Source organism: Mirounga leonina, unplaced genomic scaffold, assembly GCF_011800145.1.
Source record: "Mirounga leonina isolate KUSES-001 unplaced genomic scaffold, KU_Mleo_1.0 Mir_180, whole genome shotgun sequence".
Classification (NCBI taxonomy): Eukaryota; Metazoa; Chordata; class Mammalia; order Carnivora; family Phocidae; genus Mirounga; species Mirounga leonina.
This window is the reverse complement of record NW_023270469.1, coordinates 4639839-4661581: the sequence shown is the minus strand read 5'-3', so window position 1 is coordinate 4661581 and position 21743 is coordinate 4639839. Positions and strand designations below refer to the sequence as shown.

Below are 21743 nucleotides of genomic sequence, written 5' to 3'. Positions count from 1 at the left end.
CCCGGCTGCCTCTCCCCCCACCCTCTCCCCGCCGCCGCCTTTCCCCTACCCTGGCCGCAGGGCCGAGCCCCGGTCCCCTCACCCTCAGCTGCAGGTGTCACCCCTCACCCCAGGATTGGCTGGGGTCGGGAAGAAAGTACAGAGCCAACAGCCCACTGGGCCCCCAGGCTCTTCAGGTCCAGCCGGAAGGGAAAGGGGGGCTCTCCCTGGGGCCCTCCCATCGGAGTGTGGGCCAAAGCAGAGCTCCCTGGGCCTCAGCCCCTGCCTGTGGTATGAACTGTATCCCCTGGAGATACTAAGTTGAAGGCCCACCTCCTGGAACCTGTGACTGTGACCTCATCTGAAAAGAGGATCTCAGCAGTCCCTCAATTAAGGGGAGGTCATCCTGGACTAAGGTGGTCCTGATCCAATGACTGGTGTCCTCGTAAGAGGAGGGAAATCTGGACGGACACACGAGCAGCCAGCCATGTGGGGGCAGGTAGCTGAGCTGGAGGGGTGTGTCTACAGGCCAAGAAATACCAAGGGTGGCCAGCAACACCAGGGGCTGCAGGCGGCGGGAGGGCCCTCGCCCAGAGCCTTCAGAGGGAGCACGGTCTTGGCCACGCCTCAGTCTCAGACCGCCCCCCTCCGGGACTGTGTCTGAAGCCCCCCAGCGTGTGGCCTTCTGTTAGGGGAGCCCCAGGATGTCAGTACACCCTCCTCAGCACTGCACCTGAAACCCCCTGAACCCGCACAAGCCCAAATGAGCAACCTTAGAAGACAGGACGGGTCCGTTTCCGCAGCATCTTTATAATGAAAGGACACGGGTCGCAGCTGGACAGGGGGCAGCCACACCGGCGCCGCGTGGAGGCCAGGCCGACCCCCTCCCGCTCAGAAGAGTTCCAAGACCGCGGCCACCGTGCTCTGCCCGAAGATGAAGGTGCCCACAAGCACGGAGACCACTCCCCAGACTTCCAAGCAGCACCTGCCAGGTCAACACACACACATCAACACACCCTTCTCTGGACCTCTGTGCAGACAAGCCAAGCACATGGCAGAAAGCCCATCACGGGAAGCCAGCGGAGGGACCGAGGTAGAAAAAAATCCACAGTATCCTCCCTCACCTGTAGGGATGGGTTTCCAAGGCAACGGGGGATAATGGCCCCAGGCAGTTAAAGCCCCACACTGCAACTGTTAACTGATGACTCCATTCCTCCCTAGCCTTTTATCAAAGCCAAAGAAATGGGGGAGGGAGACACCTTGTCATTCCTTTCCCTTTGGGAGCAAGGGGAGGAGGGATGAAGTCCCCCCCTGAAAATGAGGAAGGAGAAGAAAGCCCAAAGTCACCCTTGATCGGGACAGTGGGTGGGGCACGAGGGCACGGGAGGCAGAGGTGGTCGGCCACGGAAGCCCCCAGGACACGTCTGCGAGCTTCATGATGTACCGGCCGACACCGTGTGGACAAGGAAACAGGATTCCCACGAATGGCAGGGCTGCCAGAGACCTTTTCTGGCCGGATTAACAAAGGCCCCCGGACCCGCGGTCTCGGAAAGACTGTTTAGCAAAGCAGAGTCCCTGGAAGCAGGGAGAGCGTGTCAACGTGCCCGGGGCCTGCAGGCTCCTCGAGCAGCTCTGAGGGATCAGGAGGCCCTAAGCAGCGCCAGGACTAAAAATCTCTTCAAAGCCCACCAGTAAAAACTGCTGTGAGCTTGGACCGAGGCCCAAAAGAGCAACAGCAGGACCTCGAAGACCACTGAGGGAAAGAGCCGCGTAGGGGCCCCAGACGATCGGCGCCAGCCCCCAGCCCAACTCAGGTTCAGAGACGTCCAGAAAAGCTCTTCTCCCCCACAAGGGGACAAATCCTAGCTGGCTGCTTCAGGAAACCCGAACCTGGGCTTGAGGGGGCTGGAGACAAGGGGAGACAGAGACACCGGCCTACAGGTGGGACCCAAGCCCACGGCTGCTGTAACTTAAGAGCACCTGCCCTGGGCTGAATGCTGGTCCCCAAAATTCACGTCCACCCCGAACCTGTGAACATGACCTTATTTGGAAATAGGGTCTTTGCAGATGTGATGAAGTTCAAAATCTGGAAAGCAGATCATCCTGGATTGGGACTGGGCCTTCAACCCCATGACAGGTGTCCTTATGAGAAAGAGGCACAGGGAGATTTAAAGCAGAGACACACAGGCCATGTGAGGCTGGAGGCAGAGACTGGGGTGATGCAGCCACAAGCCAGGGACACATGGAGCCACCAGGTGATGGCAGGAGATGGCAAGGAACAGAGCAGGCTCTAGAGCCTTCCGAGGGAGAACAGATTCCTGTTGCGGTGTGTGCCCCAGCAAACCTAACACGGCGTCTGTCTGCAAGCCTCGGCCTGTCCTCACGCCTGTGGGACAGGCACAAGGGCCACCCAGGCTCTGGCCGAGGTATGGTGCTTCAGCCATGCACATTCCCTTTCTCCGAGGGGACGGCCTGGGCCCCTCAAAGGCAAAGGACAGGCTCCAGTCCTATCAGAGGCCACGCTGGAGAAGGACGGCCTTCTGCTGGAAAAAGGGATATCTCAAATTCTCTTGTCTACCCCCACCACGGGGAACAGGGAGGAGGCAGGTGTGAGGCCCGAGCCAGGCCAGCCAGGCTGGAGTCCCAGCTCTGTCCTGACCTGCCATGCGCCCATGGGGAAGTTTCTGTCCCCTCGTCCGCAGGCTGGATAGCCCAGGATCACAGGGAGCTGGGCGAGGCCCGGCAGGTGTCCAGACAGGGCCTACTACCTTGCTGAGGTAACGAGCTACCCTAATGCCCACATGGCCCCCAGGAGGCAGGGTTCCGTGCAACAGGACCAGCTGTGCCCCGTGCTGCCCAGGGTCGGAGTGCAGGATGGGGAAGCATGCACGGCTGGGACCCCCCGAGCCCACAGACAGCTCCCAGCACGGACGATCACCCTCTGGGTGGGAGCGAGGGCCGTGCACAGACTGCTAGCTCGCGGGCCCCAGCGTCGCAGGCCGGGGTTCGGCTCCTGGCGCAGACGCCCGCTCATTGTGTGGGTAAGGCCCACATTGTGTGGCCGGCCGTTTTCTCCTCCGCAGGACAATGGGATCTCCACAGGCCCTGCCACGTTCCCGTTCTGCTCGCTCGGAGCCCCTCCAGTGCCCACGCTGCCACCCTTGTTTCAGCACACTTACTTGACGTTCGGAGCCATGGGCTCGACGCTGGCAGCATGAACGAGGCACAGACCTGCAAAGAGACACGGGGCCGCTGCAGCTGTGGACAAGCGAACCCAGAGCAACCCTGAGCTCGAGAGCTCAGTCGGCACCCAGCCATCCCCAGGGACCCAGGAGGCCAGCAAGGCCTGTGCCCAGCGAGGCCCCCCGGGCTCCCTCTGCTCCCGGCACAGCGAGCTGGCGGAGGGCCCGGCCTTGGGCCCAGCTCAGCGTCCCCCTCACACCCTGGCCCCTCTGAGCCTCTCTTTCAGACGGCAGGGACAGCCCATCCCCCATGCCAGGCTCTGGGATGACCCGTCAAGGACCGGACTCTGGGCCAGACACCGGTAGGCAGCTGCTAGGCTAATTTTTCTTCTAAGAATTCTCCTGGGATCTGAAGCCAGTTCTGCCTGAAGCTCCCATGGCTTCTCCCCCACTGAACCCAGCCTGGCTGATCGTTCCCAGAAAGTGGAAAATGGCTGGAGCTAAAGGACACCCCCAGGACAAGGGCACTGAACCCGACGGACGGGATGTCTCGGACTCCCAAGTAAGCACGAGGGAGGCCAGCAGACCTGGCGCGGCTGAGGGAGGCGGCCATGTGACCACGGCCCTCGCATCCGAAAGCACTTCCCAGAGCCAGAGATACAGGGATCTGGGGTTCCTGCCCTGAGCACCAGCAGGTGCCCGGCACGTCTGCTTCTCTGGGAAGGCTCTCCCCGGGCTGCCCAGGCCGGGATAACCCTCAGGCCGCCTTGACTGGAACTTCACTCGCTCACACCGGGAAGGTTTTGTAAGAAACCGCGTTTGCCTCCCAGGTCAGGGAACAAGGTAAGAAGATGTTTGCGGGTGAATATCGTCTAACTGGAAACATTTTTACAACATAAGAGGAAATCCCACAGTGAGTGGCAGCAAGGGGAGAGTGGGCAACGTCGAGGGTGACGCAGCCCCGCTGTGCCTCCCAAGAGGCCTCTGGGCCTCAGTCTTCTCACCGGCAGGATGGGATGACAACACTCCCAGCAGGTGCATCTGCCAGCCGCGGAGACATTTCCCACACGGTGTACGCAGTCCCCAGCCTGTGTCCAGCTCGGTGAACAGGGCTGGGCACCATCCTACCTCTGCGGGGCTCCCCCACCTCCAGACCCTTAAGCTCCAGCAGAGTGGAGCAGGTGCCTCACCTGGGAAGATGAAGATGAAGAAGGAACTGATACCCCCAATGATGCCGATGATCTCGCTGAGGTCGGGCAGGAACAGGGCCAGGGCCAGCGTCACGGCTACCCACAGCACGGTCAGCAGCCCCCGGACCCATGGCCCCGAGGGCTCCGCCAGGGCCGCGAGCCCACCTGCCCAGCAGCAGCTCCTCCTCCAGAAATCCTGCATCACGGACCTGGAGGCCACACCAGCGCAGGCGGCTCCAGCCCCACGCCCGCCCCCCATCGGGCCCCCCTCACGATTGCCCTGCACACCCAGCAGGGCCCCGGTTCCTCGCCAGGCGCCGTTCCCCAAGGACTGCAGGCCGCCAACAGAGAAGGACCACGCGGGGTGCAGTCCTGGGTGGGCTCGGGAGCCAGGCTCCGGTCCTGACCCTCATGAGCTGGGCCACTCTGGGCAAACCACCTCAGCTCCCCCCTCCATGTTCTCTACAGAGATCTTCCCCAAACACGAGCCCACGTGGTGCCTGGCGTGCCCCGAACCCTAACAGAGGGCACTGTCCCGTGCCGAGCGGAGCCCCTGTGAGCCGGGCCTCACCTCCCCAGGAAGAGTGCGATGGGGTAGACGGTCACGATGGAGACCCCGAAGAGAGCCCGGGCCACGATGATGACCACGTCGTTGCCCGGGTAGGACATCAGGATATCGGCAGAGACATCTGTCCCGAAGGTCAGGAAGCCATAAACCCCTGGGAGGCCAAGAGGGTGGAAGCCCAGAGTGAGGATTAGGAAGACGCCGTGCCGGTGGCAGAGACGGGATGGAAGGCACAGCACGGGGCGTGCGGTCAACAGCACTCTACTAGCACAGTGGGGACACGGACGGCGGCCACACTTGCCGCGAGCACGGCCTAACATAGGAGCCCACCCCCTGCGCTGCATGCCTGACACTAACGTAACCTCGTGTGTCCGCTATACACACACACAGTATTTTTACAGGTCACATCCCCGCTCCCTCCGCTCGGACACACTGACAGCACCCAGCTCTTACCACCCCGAAAGTTCTCCCTGGGAGCAGACAGAAGGTTCTAGAAGGGTTCTCTGTTCTGCAGTTTCTCAAGGCTTTCCTATCCTCAGCCAACACGATACCCTGCCCCTCTGACTCAAAATTCCTGCTGGCCAACCTGCTGCTTCTCCTTTTTTCAGCTCCCAGTGCCGGTGTGAGGGGCCCGCTCGCGGAAGCAGCCGCCGCTCAGAACCGCAACGACACCTCATGCCCGGTACGTCCCACTCCTGCCCAAGCACCCGTTTTCCTGACCCAGGGCATCAACCGTTGCCGGAATCATGCAGCTAGCGATGGCAGGACCAGGGCACCAGGGCCCTCCCCCACACCCCCACCCCCTCGGCATCCTGGTCACCTGCCCTGTCCCGACACCGTTCATCCCCTGCCGAGAGCTGTGCCTCGTTTTGGCTTCTCTCTGGGCCCTTTCCAGAAGGTCCCACAAACCTGCTGGCCCTGGAGGTGACTCTCCATCACCAGGTCACGGACCTCCGACCCAGGGACACAGACTGACAACCACCACCCCGCCCTGCTGGGGAAAGGTTATCCGGCAAGCTTCCCAGATGACCACGACGCTCCGAGGAGCCCGAGACATTCTTGGCTGCCCACGGGCTTCCCAAGTCAGGAGCTCCAAAGCTGGATGGAAGAAAGGGCCCCGGGGCTGGAGGAACACAGCCGGCCACAAGTCTGCCTGAGCCGGAGACCTGGGGCGTGCTGTGTGACCCTGGGCATGTCACAGCCCTCTCTGAGCCACACTTCTATCACCTTTGGAGACCCTTCTGCCTACAGGTCTGCGAGCACCCAAATCCGTCAAATCCACAAAAGCATTTTGTACGCTGCTCCCCAGCTGTAACACGAAGATGACCCCCATTACGGTCCTGTACGCCAGCAGGGGACGGGGGTGGGGGCAGCGTGTAAGAGCAGGGCCTTTGGGGACAGCCGGGCCCAGGTCTGGGTCTCAGCTCTGCACGTCTAGTCGGGAGACCCTGGACAAGCCATGGAAAGCCTCTGACCCTCCGGCCCCTTGTCTAGGAAATGGGGACTTCCCTAGGGGGTTCGGGTTAAATGAGCCAAGGCTCCCACACTGCTGGGCCTGCTCCTGGCACGGCACAGCGGAGCTCACAGGAAGGACTCCAGAAGCACACGTCACTCGGGCTCTCCTGCGCCCCCAAGCCAGCTCCGTGGTACCCCGGCGGGCCTTACCGGTCAGCGAGTAGATGAGGCAGCAGGCCAGCAGGGACAGCACGGAGACCAGGGCCCAGTGGGAGAGGCTCTGGTTGTGCATGCTGCAGTAGATGGACACGGCAGCTTCATGACACTGGAAGGCAGGGGCGGAGCTCAGGGGGACGGGGCCAGCAGGAGGGAAAGCCCCCCCAACGCCCGCCCAGAGTCGAAGGTGTACGGAACCCGGCAGAGATTCACACGTGGAATATTACACAGCACCAGAGGAGGAACACAACCTTATGCCCACACGTGGGAGAGCCTCACAGCTTTAACACTACACCCGAGGAGAAAACACGTTTCCGTGGACGTGCAGTTCAATTTACAAGCTAAACGTGCCAGGAGGTTCTCGACGGCAGCACGTGGACAGGTGGGGGCGGTCCTGTGCACTGCAGGATGCTGGGCAGAGTCCCTGGCCTCGACCCCCTGGATGCCAGGAATAACCCCCAGTTCTCACCACCAGAAAGGTCTCTGGACGGTGCCAAATGGGCTCTGGGGGACAGAACTGCTCCTAGCTGAGAACCACCACTTACAGGAACAAAAGGAACTGTGGGTGGAGGGTGCTAGTGAATGGGAAAGGTCACAAGGGAGCTTTCGGGGCTATCGGCAATGTTCTAGATCCTGACTGGGCTGAGGGTTATGCGGGAGCAGACGTACCAGCGACTGATACACTTCACAGGAAATCTGTTACATCATGAGAAGATTTAAATACAAACCACCTGTAGCCAACATCAGGGTGTTTGTTTAGTTGGGGCAGGTCCTGAGCAGTGGCATTTCACGAGCAGCCCAGGAGACCCTGACTTGCATTCAGGGTTGAGAGGCACTGCTTCATCTCCATGTCCCTCCCCCCACCACCCCACCACGCCCCCCGCCATGGCCTCCAGGACCGTCACAGGCTCCTGGGACCGGGTTCCTCCCACACGTCAGCCTCTCTACTCACTTCTGATCAAAACCAAACACGCCGATCACGTCCCCCTACCCACGCTCCAGGCTCCAGGGGGGACGCTCCCCTTACCCACTGGGCTCAGTTCACCTCCGTTCCTCCTTGCTGCCTCAGGGCCTTTGCTGGTGCTGGGTCATCTACCTGGGATTCTCTCTTGGTCTGGCCAGCTCCTACCCATCCTTCCAGAAAGCTCTCCCTAGGAGGACCAATTTCCTCCCTGGGTCTCCCCCGCCCCGTGAGTACACTGGGGTTTGCTTGTTCCGCATCTGTCGGCTACCTGATGGCCAGGACCACATCTGCCTCACTTACGCCTCTGAGCTCAGGCCATCCATGGAGCCTGGTGCACAGCTAGAGAATGCTCTGGGGTGACTCATTTATCCACCCCTTAACCCACCCAGCAACCAAGAGGCCTCCCCTAGCCCAGCCCCAGCTCACCAGCACTCAAATGCTGAACAGTCCCCCTCGTGCCAGTCTGGGATGCCACACAAACAAGCGGGACACAATCCCCACCCTCCTGCAGCACACATTCGGGAGGGGCGGGAGGGGCGAGAGGGGCGGGAGGAACGGGAGGGGACACACACTGGGTCCTCCTGACTCCAAGTGTAGTGGCAGCATCCAGCCCAGGGTGAGCTCACGCACACCTTCCCCTGTGCATCTTAGGCTTTCTGCCCTGGGCCTCCCTGACCTTGCAGGAGCCCGCTGGCTGCAGGCTGGCTCAGCCAGGCAGTGGGGCCTCGCAGGGAACCTCCACCAGGGGAACCCAGAGGACCTATGCTCCCACCTCCTGCACTCCTATTGCATTTCTGAGGTACATCCCACATGCTTCCCAGGATGGCCCAGTGCCCGTGACAGGGAGCCACCCTAACACACCTTCCGTCTCCCTGTCCCTGCTCCCAGGTCCATGCCAGCCCCAAGCCCACGGGCTCTGCAGAACCACACAGGATGCCACGTGGCGGCGGGGGGGCCTCGGGGCCGCAGCTCTGTGCCTAGAGGAGCAGCCGAGCACAGCGACCATGAGAAGATGCTTGGCGGTGGCAGGAGGCCGCCCAGCCCTCCTTCCAGTTTGTCCCCAGATTCCTGGGCCCTGTTCCTCCTGGTTCCACACAGGGGACTGAAGGTCGTCTCCCAAGGGCGGGGCTGCTCGGCTGGGACAGTGTGTAGGGTGGGGGTGGGCCGCTGCTGGCCCTCTGCTCTCCTGGGGTCAGAAGGCCAGGCAGAGGAGCGTGCAGCCGCTCAGAAGCAGAAAGCGGCCACACATCCACCTGCCGAGGAATGGATTCACAAGCTGCGCTCGATCCATCCAGCGAGACACTCCAAGGAGGCCGGGAGCAGAGCCTGCAGCCGTCCTCTACTCCTCCGCGGGCCCTCGGGACTCTGTGCAGGCCAGACGCGGAGCCCCATTGCTCAGTGTAGGAGAGGGGAGCTGTATGACCAGGTCAGAGCTCCTGAGGACAACAGGCAACCTCCCCTTCCTGCCCCCCCCCGCCTCTCTGCCCTCTCACCCTACCCCCTACCATCCTCACTTACAGCTGCTCTCCTCCACCCCCAGGTCCCAGAAGCTCCCGGCCCAGATCCTGGCAGCCCTGCCTGGGCCTGAGCCTCACCCCCACCCCCACCCGCACCCCCATGCCCCTGCAATTCACATCATCTCCCAGCTCCCCATCGCTGCATCCCGTGTCCCTGGAAACGGTAGCCCAGGCCCCGGTTGCTAGGAGAACCGGTTGAGGGAGCCGAGGCAAAGGTGAGGGGGGCACCTCTCGTAAGCATCTGGAAGGCCGCCCCCGCAGCGTGAGCCTGCCGCACCATATGGTGTCTGGGCACAGGAGGGAGGGATGCAAACCACGTCCAGACAAACCGCTGACAGCAAAATCATCGCTTTAGATCTTTCAAAATATTGGGTGCACAAGAAATGTGAGAAATTCCTGCAAGCGGCTTGCTAAGCCCCAGAAGCAATCTATCAACGGATTTTTAAGGAAGATAAATGGAAATGTTCCAAGATTTTTTTTTTTTTTTTGTCAAACATGGTTCTCAAAGAAAATGCAAGATGAAGAAGAGAAGCAGAAGCTAGTTGAGAGAGAAGCAAGGAGAAACATCAGGCCACGAGGCACTGCTGTCAGGCCTGGACCCCCTGCCCTCGAGAATAAGATTTTACATTGGGGCTGTTTTGGTGGTGGTGGTATGCTGGGTAGGTGGCTGTTTTTAGGAGGGAGGCACATCTTTCCTAAAATAAACACCGAACGAATGGAGTCAGCTGCCACCTGCTGAGAGATCAGAAGACCCTGAGAGGGACCAGAAGGCAGGGAGCAGGACCCATGCCCTCCACCGCACCCCTCGGGCACCGCGTGGGGCGCCTGGCTCGCCCCCTGCCGCTCTCCCACCAAGCCTGAGGCCCTCTGCCCTCCTGAGCTCACCAGGCGTCCTCGTGGCTGTCCTCTCGAGCTGCCCGCCCTCCCCTTCACCTGGCCGCCTCCCACACGTTCTTCAAGGTTCCTTTTAGGCGTCAGTGCTTCGAAAAAGCTGTCTCTGAACCTGCCCCATGCAAGGCTACCCTACCTTACGCTAGGCCCTTGCTGGATTCCACACACAAAAGCCATCCTCACTCCATGACACCTGGTCAGAAATTCTGTCTATGCCCCGTGTGCCCCGCCACTCGGCTACCAGGACGCCTTCCAGCCCTCCCCCCCAGCAAGCCTCCTGAGGCAGGATCTTTCCTCTCGAAGGTGCCTGGGGCACGTGTGTAAGGTGTTCTCTAGAAAGCAGGTGGCTCTAGGTCTCCAGCCATGGTGACAGTCCTGTGAGAATTCTGCAGAGGACGGAACAAATTCCGGATCCCCACACCCAACAAATGTGCTGTTGGTGTTGGTGGGGGGCCAGGTTCCCGAGTTCAACGACAATTCATACCTCACTGAGCCCAGATGCCCACCGCCATGCACAGTCTCCAGGAGACAGCCCGTCTCCTCCTACGGCGAGTCCTTAAACTTCTTTCCTGACAGGGGGCCACACTCTCCCCAGGGAGCAGGACGTCACCACCACAGCCTGAAACACCACACACCTCCACACACCCGCGGACATTACCTGGAATCCAAAGCAGATGGTCGGGAAGACACTAAATACGGATGTCCAGGAGGCGGCTCTGCAAAGAGACACGAACAGGTGTTTATCACAAAAAGGGCAACTCAAAACAGACTCCACTTGAAGAGGAGTTTTCAACGATACCAGCAAAATGTGCCTAAGCCTGACTAGGAGACAGGTTCTTAATCCCCAGGAAAACGAGGCATGTTAAATGCTACACCTCCTAGATGTATCTGCACCGACATTTGTTCACTTGACATTCTCTGCACAGGCAGAACTCGGACAGGATGTGGTTAGAAGGAAGTCCCAACTTCCTGCCAAGCCGGCCTGTTCCCACTGAGGTTAGGGGCGGGGGCGCAGGCAGCACCCCTGGAATCCAGCACTGCAAGGACAGCTTGACCACCATCCACGCTAAGAGGACAGAGGTGTGCACAGAGCAGAACCTTTAGGTCCAGCCCTCCCAGACAGGGGCCCCCCAGCTTCCTTTGATAAGAAGCTCTAGGGCCCAGCCTCTGGCACCTTGGCGGACATAGAGGCATGAGGAGCACCTGCAGGCCTTGGTCCCCCGTCAACTCCTGCCCATTCCTCCCCTCCCCTCCTCAGAAGAATGCTCTTCCCTGCCTCCCTTTCCCCTGGACCCAATCCCCCTGGGCCCTCACCCCCTTCTCCTGCCCCAGTGGAGCTCGTCCCATCACCCACAGCCTCCACAGCTAAATCCAATGCCAGGGCTCAGTCCCACGTGACCCAGGAGCAGCATCGGGCAGCAATCACCCCAGCCTTCTTGAAATTTTGTTCATTGACTTCCGAGGCACACCCTCTATCCTCCTCTATCCTGGGTTGAATGACATCCCCCCAAATTTACATCCCCTGGGAACCTCAGAACAAAGACTTATTTGGAAATGGATACATATAATTTGTTAAGTTCAGATAAGGTCACACGAGCGGGGTGGATGCTCATCCGACTGGTGTCCTTAGAGGAAGAAGAAACAGAGACAAGGGGAGAAGGTCTCGTGAGGACAGAGCCAGAGACGGGAGGGAGGCGCCCATGTGCCAAGGGAGGCCAAGGATGGCCAGGGCCACCAGAAGCTGCAAGGGGCGGGAAGGAACCTCCCCCTAGAGGTGCTAGAGGGAGCAGGGCCCTGCCACACTTGGCCTCTGGACTTGCAGACCCCACTGAGAGGCACTTCTGCTCAGCTCAGCCACCCAGTTTGGGGTCATTTGTCACAGCAGCCCCAGGAGGCGAACCCATCCTCCTGCTTTGCCTTCTCGCTTTCCTTCCAAAGGCTCCGCCTCCTGTCCCTGACCTCCTGGTCCTGGACTGCGCGCCACCGGCTCAGGGGCAGGTCTCAGCCTGGCAGCCCTAAATGCCACCTCTGGCCAATACCAACCACGTTTCTCTCTCCAGTCCAGATCCCTCTCCGACCCCCAGACACGCAGGTCCAACCGGCCACCTGACGTCTTCATTATAGGTCTCCGAGCCGCCTCCAACTTAACACATCCCCACATGACTTCCTCCCCCAGCCACCTGCTCATGTCTTACCCACCCCAGGAGACAGCACCCCTCCCAGTGCTCAAGCCCAAAGCTCAGAGTCGCCCTGGCCTCTTCTCTTCCTGATGTTCCCCTTCCAATCCGTGGGCCAGGAGGGGCCACATCATTTGTGGAGTCTGATGCAAAATGAACATGCTAGCCTCTTGTTCAATTGAGGACTTCAGGATGGCAACAGCAGAAGGGTAAACCAGGTGCAGGATCCTTCTGAGCACAGGGCCGTGGTGACTAGCCTGGTCACGTGCCCATGGCCCTGGTCCTGCCATGAGCGGATTGGATTCTAAGCCCTGCTGGGCTCAAAATCCTGCAGGGGCTTCCCAGCAGAACCGAAGTCCTCACTGCAGTGCAGCATCCCCAGAGGACACCCCCACCCCACCCGACCCCCCGTCTTGGCCTTGCTCAGGCCGGTCGGGCCACACCAGCCTCCACGCATTCCCGTTCCCTGAGGCCAGGCACCCGGGCCTTGCTGGCCAACTTTGCTGGCTCCGTGCAGTGGGGGAGGTCTGCAACAGCCTAGGCACCCCAGGCTGGCGTGGTGTTTAGTGCGTGTGTGTCCCTCGTTCTGTCCCTGGCCCTTACTCGCCGAGTCCATCCTGAAGGAGGACAGGTCACTCCGCAGGGCTCTGCTGTATCAGAGCCAGGAAGGATTTCCCAGGGAGGTGCCGGGACTCTGTGCAAACCACAGGAGGAGGAGTGTCCCTCCTCCAAGGATCCCCGTGCAGCAGCCCTGGGAGCCATGAGGAGCCACCCCCGCAAACTCACCTCACTGCAGGGCGGGTCTCACGAACGAGGCCTTGGGGCCCGACGTAGTACTGCACCACGATGACCAGAGCCAGGTAGCAGGCGGCCAGGGTGCCTAGGATGCTGAGGGACGGGGCGCGGTGTTAGGGGCCTCCTTGGGGTGGCCGCCAGCCCCGCCGACTAGAGCCTGGGCTACCGCTCACAGTGGGGTCTGAGTCCCAGCTCTGCCCACACTGGCAAGGTGTTGGCCAAAGTTCTCACTGCTCTGAGCCTCGATTTCCTTGTCTGTGCAATGGGGACGGGGAAGATCTCTGCTCCTCTGTTCTACTTCCGAAGTGAAATGTCTATCATCACGTACAACGGGGAAGGCAGGTCGCAAACCCGGAGGAATACTTCTGCCCGACTCTATTTTTTCAGGACTATACGTAAAGCCTCAGACTGTAAAGTAAAAAAGAAGTGTTTGGGGTCTCTCCGTGCCTGTGTGTGCATAAGATGTCTGTACTGATTAAAGAACAAAAGCTCAGCAGCAGGTCACGTCCGTAGAGGTAGTGTTCTTGTTCATCTGTTTCCCATCATGCATATGTGTTACTTGTACGCTTTTCCAGCTTTTTTCTCTTGTCCAAATGGGGGGACAGGGGCTGGCCGCTCCCCTAACCCCACGCAGACACCGGCAGAGGTGGGGGCCCTAGGCAGAGCCACCGCTCGGCCAGCCAGGAAGCGTCTGCAGGCCCGTACCTCGTGTATTTCTGGAACCCGATCTCCCGCGGGGCGGACAGGGGCAGGATGACCAGCGCGGAGAGCAGGGGCAGGGTGAAGCGCTGCTCGGCATACCAGGGCTGCAGGGCGCTGGGCAGCAGGACGTCACACACTGGAGGGCAGGGGGACAGGGCCCACTGAGAACACTGCACGGCCTCTGCCCTGGCCATGGCTCCGGCCACGGGGCTCTGGCCACGGCGCTCCCTGCCCCACGTCTGGGCAGGGTTGGCCCCGGGCACTAAGCCTGTGAGACTAAAGGGATGGGACAGGGACCCCATCACGTGCCACCACGGGGGGAGGAAGCCTGCTGCACAAATTCATTCCCAGCCACTCACTGCACTTCTGCCAGACAGACACTGTGCTAAGTGCTGGGATCCAGCGACAAGAAAAGACAAAACTGCCTGCCCTTAAGGCACGTCGGCCCTCAAGTTCTTGTAAACATGTTTTGGTTTGCTCAGGAGCCCGGTGGGTGTGCAGGGTGGGGGCCTGGAGTGGCATTCCGGGGCTGGAACCGGGAGACCGAGTCAAACGGTGGCCCAGAGCGACCACTTTCTCGCTCGCTAGGGACTGGAGGAGAATTAGGGCAGGGCTGAGCTGCCCAGGTCGGCTGCATGTGGGTAGGCTGCAGGCACCTGGCTGACCAAAGGGCTGGGCTGGACGATCCTCGATGGCTCCACACTGGGTGCCTGGTGGGGACACGTGGGCTCCACTGGGCCCTCCCTGCAGGCTAGGCTGGGGCAGCTGGGGGCTCCCCGAGATCCCGGTGGAAACCACCTGTCCTCTTAAAGGCTAGGCCTGTAACTGGCACCATGTCACACTGGCCATATTCTACTGGGCTGAGATGCCTGGGAGCCCACTCTGATTCAAGGGGGCGGGACACAGACTCCCCCCAACCCACCCCGTCGCCCACCAACGTCTCAGTGGAGGGAACACCGAAGAACCTGGGACCATTTCTTCATCCCGCCACAGTAAGATGGAGAATTTGAAGTTGAGAGAAGAGGCAAGATGGATGGGGGAGGGGAAGGCAATGGTGGGGACTGCAGCGGGTGGGGACAGCAAGATGGCCTGAGGCTGGGGGCGCCTGGGTGGCTCAGATGGTTAAGCGTCTGCCTTCGGCTCAGGTCATGATCCCAGGGTTCTGGGATCGAGCCCCACATCGGGCTCCTGGCTCAGCGAGGAGCCTGCTTCTTCCTCTCCCTCTGCCTCTCTCCCTGCTCATGCTTTCTCTCTCTCTCTGTATCTCTGTCTCAAATGAATAAATAAAAAAAATAAAATAAAGATGGCCTGAGGCTGGAAGGGGCTGGAGGATGGGCACCGAGAGGTGGTTCTGGCCCACTTGGGGCTGCTTGCTCTGCTGCACTGTAACCCTTCTTCGTGCTCCACCAAAAGCTCAATAAAGCCCGCCATGCCAAGAAACGAATGGCTTCTCAGAACAGCTTGTTTGCACTGAACCACTCTAAGGGCAGACTCCCACCTTGAGGTCACTCACACAGGCACCAGGCGGGAGAGCGAAGCAGGCATTCCAAGCCACAGATGCCATGGCCATGCCAGAGGCCACATGGCCTGGGAAGGGGCCCAAGCCCCATTCACACACCTGGAACTCCTCAGTCAGGAACGCAGCTCTGACAGCTGGGCTCCTGAGCCCTCATTTTCTAGAACATTCCTCTAGGTCTTTCAGCACACGTCACTTACCGTCATTTGTATCCAATGCACGCAACGACACCCCCAAGCACCCCCAAGCACCCCCAAGCTCTATTCAGCCCCCTCCCAAGAAGCCTGGGCTTGCCTACAGCGAGACCCATCCCCAAATACCTAACCACCAACACACAAGCAATGCTCTCTCGACCCCAGTCAAACTGCCCAGGCCGGGGTGGCCTCTATCCTCAGTGCACTAATCCGGCTGCCCTACTCCTGGGCCTGAGTGCAGCCTCTGAATCCTTCTCAATGGGCACCACACCGGACCAACAGAGGTGAAACCAGATGTGCCTCGACGTACCTCTAGCAGGCAGGGCACTTTTGTGCCCATTTACCCACCAGGAGGCCCCAATTTACCAACTTCCCTTCTTTCTGGGCTGAGTACCTCCCAAGACATGGAATCCATGCGTTTCAATATCCCAGGATCAGGGACCTGCTCATCTTTGGCTCAAGTGGCAGAACACACAAAATGGCAAAGTGGGAGACCGAAATCCAACCATATTGATAGTTACGTTCCAATTAAAAAAATCTCAACACTCCAGTTAAAATCAGACAGCGTCAAGATGATAAAGAAGCAAGACCCAACCACATGCTGTCTGCAGGAAATGCATCCAGAACTCCCAAGGCACAGTTAGGCTCACTGTGAAAGAGCTGGGAAGAGAGAGAAGCGGGCAAACACTCATCTTCCTCTTTTTTTTTTTTTTTTTAATTTTATTTATTTGAAGACAGAGAGAGACAGCGAGAGAGGGAACACAAGCAGGGGGAGTGGGAGAGGAAGGAGGAGGCTTCCCGCTGAGCAGGGAGCCCGATGCGGGGCTCGATCCCAGGACCCTGGGATCATGACCTGAGCCAAAGGCAGACGCTTAACGACTGAGCCACCCAGGCACCCCGGCCAACACTTATCTTAAGGAGGCTGGCGTGGCTACATTCATAGCTAAGGTCCATTTGATGGCCCACTATTATCAGAGACCAAAAAAAGGGACAGTTCATGGGCATGAGCCTGATAACAGAACTTCAAACACCAGGAGGCAAAAATGGACAGAATTAAAAGGGCAAATAGGGGACTTGGGTGGCTCAGTCCACTATGCGTCCGACTCCTGATTTCAGCTCAGGTCATGATCTCAGGGTTGTGAGATGAAGCCCCCCATCCAGGCTTGAGATTCCCTCTCTCCTGTCTCTGCCTCTCCCGTGACTCACGCTATCTCTAAATAAAAATAAATGAAATCTTTAAAAGGGCAAACAGATGAATCCACAATGACAGCTCATTTTAACACCTCTCTTTCCGGAACTGACAGAAAAACTAGATCTGAAGAAAACAAACCGGCGAGGCTATGGAGGATCCAATCAAAGCCATGGACCTCCTCGAGCCGTGTGGAGTTCTCAGACACAGCGCCCAACAGCAGAACGCACACCCCTTAAGAGCACATGGAGTGCCCACCAAGCTGGACCTCGTCGGGGCCCAGCACAAGCTTCCAACGCCCAAGACCGAAACTACGAGCAGTGTTTTCCGACTGTGGCATAAACGAAGGCAGAAGCCAAGAGGGGACGCAAAAAACTCCCAAGGAACTGGAAACTGAACCACACGAATCTAAACCTCCTATGGGTCAAGAAAGAAATCACAGCAAAAACTAGCAAATATGTTGAGCGGAACAAAAAGGAAGAGAGAACCTATCAATGTGGGGGAGACGCAGCTGATCCACAGCTTGCAGGGAAACGGTCAATGGGGACCGAGAAGCCAAGGGGGTCTGTCCTCGGTCATGGAGGTCCCCGAATTCAGGGTGTTACTGTCTCTCTCTTCATAGGGGCTGCCCCTGCTCCGTGCATGGGGTCGTCCCCATGAGACATCTACCACAGCCCCTCTCCCTCCGTGACCCTCAGCGTGCCCATAATTACTACTCTGGGTCTCCCTCTGCCACGAGTAAGGAGCTTAAGGGTGGCCTTAGCCTCTGCTGCCCCCCCCAAGGCCCTGCCCAGCACCCACGTCCCGCTCATCAACCAGGACCCCCCACCCCCCGACTCCAACGCCAGTACTTACGCTTCTCCAGCTGGTCCCCAATCACCCTGAGGAAGGCCACGGAGATCATGAGCAGGTTGACAATGAAGCAGGCCTCACACAGCTTCCCAATGGTGGGGCCGCACAGCCCTCCAACCACGCCCTGGTAGGTGGCCTGACCGCTAACAGAGGCCGCGTAGCCCAGGATGACCAGCCCGCTGATGAGGAAGACCAAGGAAACCTGCGGGGCGGGACCATGGGGCCAGGGTGCATCCCCAGCTCAACACCCGAGCCCGCTGCCCCTTGGAGTCTGATACCCTCTCCACCAGACCTGTCACCCGCAGAGGCCACCTGCCGGCCGGGGCCTCTCCCCCACGTGCCACCAGGCCCTCCCCTGCCCTGAGCCCAGAGCTACAGAGCAAGCGATGGTCAAGGCCTCTCAGGCTGTAAGTCTATGCATCTGGAACTCATACCTTCCTGCTCCAGTTGGACAAAAGAGGCATCGGAAACGCTGAGAGTCTAAATCCCTCTCCTAAAATTCCACGGGTTGCGCATTAGGAGTACGTATCATCGGAAGAGGACAATAAATCCATGTGTGCCACCCACGTGCATCCAGACAGAACACACCACCATACCCCAAAGCTTTCTCTAGCCCCTTCCCATCTCATTCTGCCCCTGTTCTGTCCCCACAGGAAACCTCTTCTCACACCCGGAATAACGTGTGTGAGGCCCAGCCACGCTGGGGGCACCAGCCATTTATCCCTATTTTTCTGAGTGCCATTCCATCGCCTGGAATGAACCACAGTTGGTTTATCCATGCCCCTGATGACAGACATCGGGGTGGTTCTTCCTCCTAGGCTACTGGGGAAGTGCTGAGCATTCCAGAATAAGTCATTTGGAGGATGCATCTTTCATTCTCCTGGACACACATCTAGAATTGCTGGATCACAGAGGAGGTGTAGGTCTAACATTGCAACAGTTTGCCAGACTGCTTTCCACAGTGGTTGTGCCGCTGGACCCCCTCCCCCAGCGATGCACGAAAGCCCCACTCGCTCCATGGTTAAATGCTCCGGAGCCTTTTCAGGACCGACGGCTACGTGTCCCCAAGCTGGACTGGGTCTCCACGATCCCGTGGAGGAGAGCAAGGCAGGAGTTGGGAGACAGAGCCAAGACGCCTGGGGAAGCTGGAGCGTCCGTCTTCAGACCCAGCTGATGCCACTGGACAAGCACAGGACTCCCAAAACGAACCTGAAACCTCAGAACCACAAGGAACACGCACGGTCTGTCCAGCCACGAGGTCTCTGTCCAGGCCATCCCTGTGCCTGGACCCCTCTCTGCCTCCAGCACGCCCCCTCACCTGGAGGGCTCCTACTCTTGCCCATCCTCTCCAAGTTCACCTACTCCAGAAAGTCTCCTGACAGGCCACCCCGAGGTGGCTAAGCCCTCCGTTTCAAGCTCTCACAGAGCCACACTTCTCTTGGGCACGTTTCTGCCTGTAGCTGGTGTGACTTGGCAGCTACAGTCTCTGCAGATGTAAATCATGTAGATATAATTAAGGGAAAAGGGGTCTTTGCAAGTATAATTAAGCATCTTGAGATGAGGTCCTTCTGGATGGTCCAAATGGTCCCTAAATCCATGGACAAGGGGTCTCCTAGAAGAGAAGGCCATAGGACGGTGGGGCAGAGATTGGAGGGATTTGGCCATGTGCCCATCCAGAGGTGAAGGAGGCAGGAAGGACCCTCCCCTCGAGCCTCCAGGGGGACTGCGGCCCTGCCCACACTGGATCTAGACTTCTGGTCTCTGGGACCCTGAGAAGGAAGTTGTTTTAAACGTCCCGTTTGTGGTCCTGTGGTCAGTCCGGCAGCCTGAGGACACAGATATTTACAAGTGTCCACGTCTCCTGGGGTTCTCAGGCTTCTTTACCCACCAGACTCTAAGCCCCATGAAGGCCAGGACTGTGTCTGTTCTGCGTATCATTTAGCCCCAGAAACATGCCCAGCACGTGGCCGGCACTCAGGAGGTATTTGCGGACAAAAGGAAAGGGGTGGCGGGGTCAGACGGAGCCTCTGCCTGTGAACGCCGTCTGCCCATGCCGTGAGCCATCCATGCAGGACAGCACAACACCCACCCCACACCTGGGCCTGCCTCCCAGAGACTCCAAAGGAAGTCCAGGTTCATTATATTTCACAAAACCTCCAGTGCTAACCGGGTCATTAGAGACCTACAGTCTCGCACCAGTGACCTCTCAGCAGTGGGGTGTTTAAATGCTTGTGAAGGGAGACATGGGCTCACTGGCCAGAAGTGGGGGAGGTCGCTGGCTGGGGACAGGGATGGGGGCTGTCGATCACCAGCCTCATTCCTTTCCTGGTTGGGCGCTTACGTTTATTCATGTCTGGTATCCCTCTACTCAGGTCTGCTCAGGGCAGGAATCTTTGGACCATCCTACACAAAGTGCGAGTCACGCCGGCAGCAGCCCTGTCCCCGGGAGCTCCTCAAAGACGCAGGACCTCAGCGCCCCCCCCAACCCTGCTGAATCAACACCTCCACCTCAGCAAGGCACCCGGGGGACGGCACAGAGCGTGAAGAGGGGGACCCCATGCCCCTGCCTCACACAGGACACTGGCCACGTCCATGGCTGACCACCTGCTTCATCGTTCACTCTGTGGCTGGACATCAGGCCTCTTCCTCGTCGTTCTGAAGTCGTCACACGTCCAAACGCAGCGGGTTCCCCCCCCTCACAGGCACCTGGACAAGCTCTTCTGTTTCTGCTGGGGCTCAGCTCAAGGCCACCTCCTCAGGGAGGCCTTCTCTGACCACTGCGTACTGCATCGTCCCACCCTCTGTCACAGGACCCTTCGAGCACGACCACCGCCCCAAAGGATCTTCTTTGCCTTCTTGTATCTTACCTGTGTCCCCCGGTAGGAGGAGCTTCAGGAGGACAGAAACTGCACGGTCGTAGCCAGGGGCCCCCAGAACAGGCCCTCGACCACCACTGGGGGTGGCATGGGTTAGTCACCCTACACAGGGCAGGACCGAGCACTTTCCAGAAGGACATCAAAGTCCCCGAGGCCATTATCAGCTAGCTGCCAGAAAAAAGCACTTAAGATAATGTCTGCAGAAGAGCTCACCACAAAACTCAGCGGTTGCATTCAGCTCGGGGAGCAAAAAATCCTTGCAAATAAAACGAAGCTGTGCTAATTAGCGGCCCTTCTCTGTGACGGATGTTCAGCCCCGGGCTCCGCGGGGAGGGAATTCGGGCTGGACGTCTGTGACTCGGCAGAGGGCCCAGCGCAGCGGCCTGTGGGTGTGAGGGGCTCGCAGCACCTTACACGTGATTTGACTGCGCGCAGGGTCCGACTTTCATCATGGAGCTGCAACCAGCAGGTGAGAGCGGCCAACTGGCCAGGTGATGGCGCCTTCCCGGCCACCTACCAGGTTCACTCGCTGCAGGTGCCCTCGAGCACTCGGCCTTCACCTCCCCGCGCTCGCCAGCCTAGGGGTGTTCTCAGCTGGGGGCTGCGGCGGGCTGACCCCCTCCCCAAGCAGCGGAGAGGACCCAAAAGCCAATCTCTAAGGTGTTGGTTTCTACGACGGGCAGCACCACAGAAACCATTCCAAGGATCCCGCCTGGATCCCTCCCCTGGAGACCCCCCCAAATGCTCCGCAGGGGCTTACCAGCTCCACCAGGAATGCGGGGGCCACCCCGCCCGCCTTGCAGAAGGCCCAGGGGAAGTTGAGCAGGCCAGCCCCCAGCGCGGATTTCAGGAGGATGAAGACGGCGCCCAGCGAGGACAGAGCGGGGCTGGCGGCCACAGGGACCGGCTTCTCTGGGAGGCCTGGGCGGCCGCCCGTCCCCCCCTCCATGGCTAGAAGCAGCAGCAGGGTGGGGAAAGGGGCAGTCTTCACACCGCCTTCCCGGCTAGGACGCGTCCTGCTCCCCAAACCAGTCAGAGCAACGCATCTGCCCCCATGTCCCCGCGCCACGGTCTACCTTGTGCTGCCCCGTTAGGTGACCCGTTCCCTGGCCGGCCCCACAGCCTTGGTCCTCAGCCCTTCTGCCCTCACCTGCCCACCCTTTATCATCACTCGGGTCCTCCCACGAAAGCCCGAGAGCGGCCCCAGCCCCTCACCCTGCTCTGCCAGGCTCCACTCCTCCCTGCCCACCCCAGCCCCTCGCCTTTACCCGCAAATACCACTTCAAGGTGACCAGTCAGTCCTCAGCCATCAGGGACGGGGCTCAGGCTTGCTCCAGGTGCTTCAGCTGCATTTCCTGGGGCCCCACGGCTGGAAGAAGGAAAATTCTAGCTCTGCCAGGGGGTGGTAAACCAATCAGGAATTAAGGGAGCCTTAGAAAGCATATACTGGGGTCACATCCCCACACCTAAGGGGACAAGGACA

The 21743-nt window shown here is 59.5% G+C and overlaps 1 protein-coding gene across 1 annotated transcript; it reads right to left on the bottom strand.

Moving 5' to 3' along the window:
• Positions 1-209: 209 nt before the first annotated feature.
• SLC38A8 (solute carrier family 38 member 8) lies at positions 210-21209 on the bottom strand. The gene is made up of 10 exons (XM_035024698.1): positions 21021-21209; positions 17388-17586; positions 13637-13769; positions 12923-13024; positions 10618-10675; positions 6582-6696; positions 4923-5070; positions 4352-4560; positions 3159-3210; positions 210-964 (listed from the first exon to the last, which is right to left on the bottom strand). The coding sequence occupies exons 1-10, from the start codon at positions 21207-21209 to the stop codon at positions 871-873; spliced, it is 1299 nt and encodes a 432-aa protein (XP_034880589.1). The 3' UTR covers positions 210-870.
• Positions 21210-21743: the final 534 nt, after the last annotated feature.

Coding starts and splice junctions, on each gene's coding strand:
- SLC38A8 (XM_035024698.1), bottom strand. CDS start 21,209: ATGGAGGGGGGGACGGGCGGCCGCCCAGGCCTCCCAGAGAAGCCGGTC. Junction 13,770..17,387: donor TGGGGACCAGCTGGAGAAGC/GTAAGTACTGGC, acceptor CCTGCCCTCCAG/TGTGTGACGTCCTGCTGCCC. Junction 3,211..4,351: donor CTTCATCTTCATCTTCCCAG/GTGAGGCACCTG, acceptor GTCTCTTTGCAG/GTCTGTGCCTCGTTCATGCT.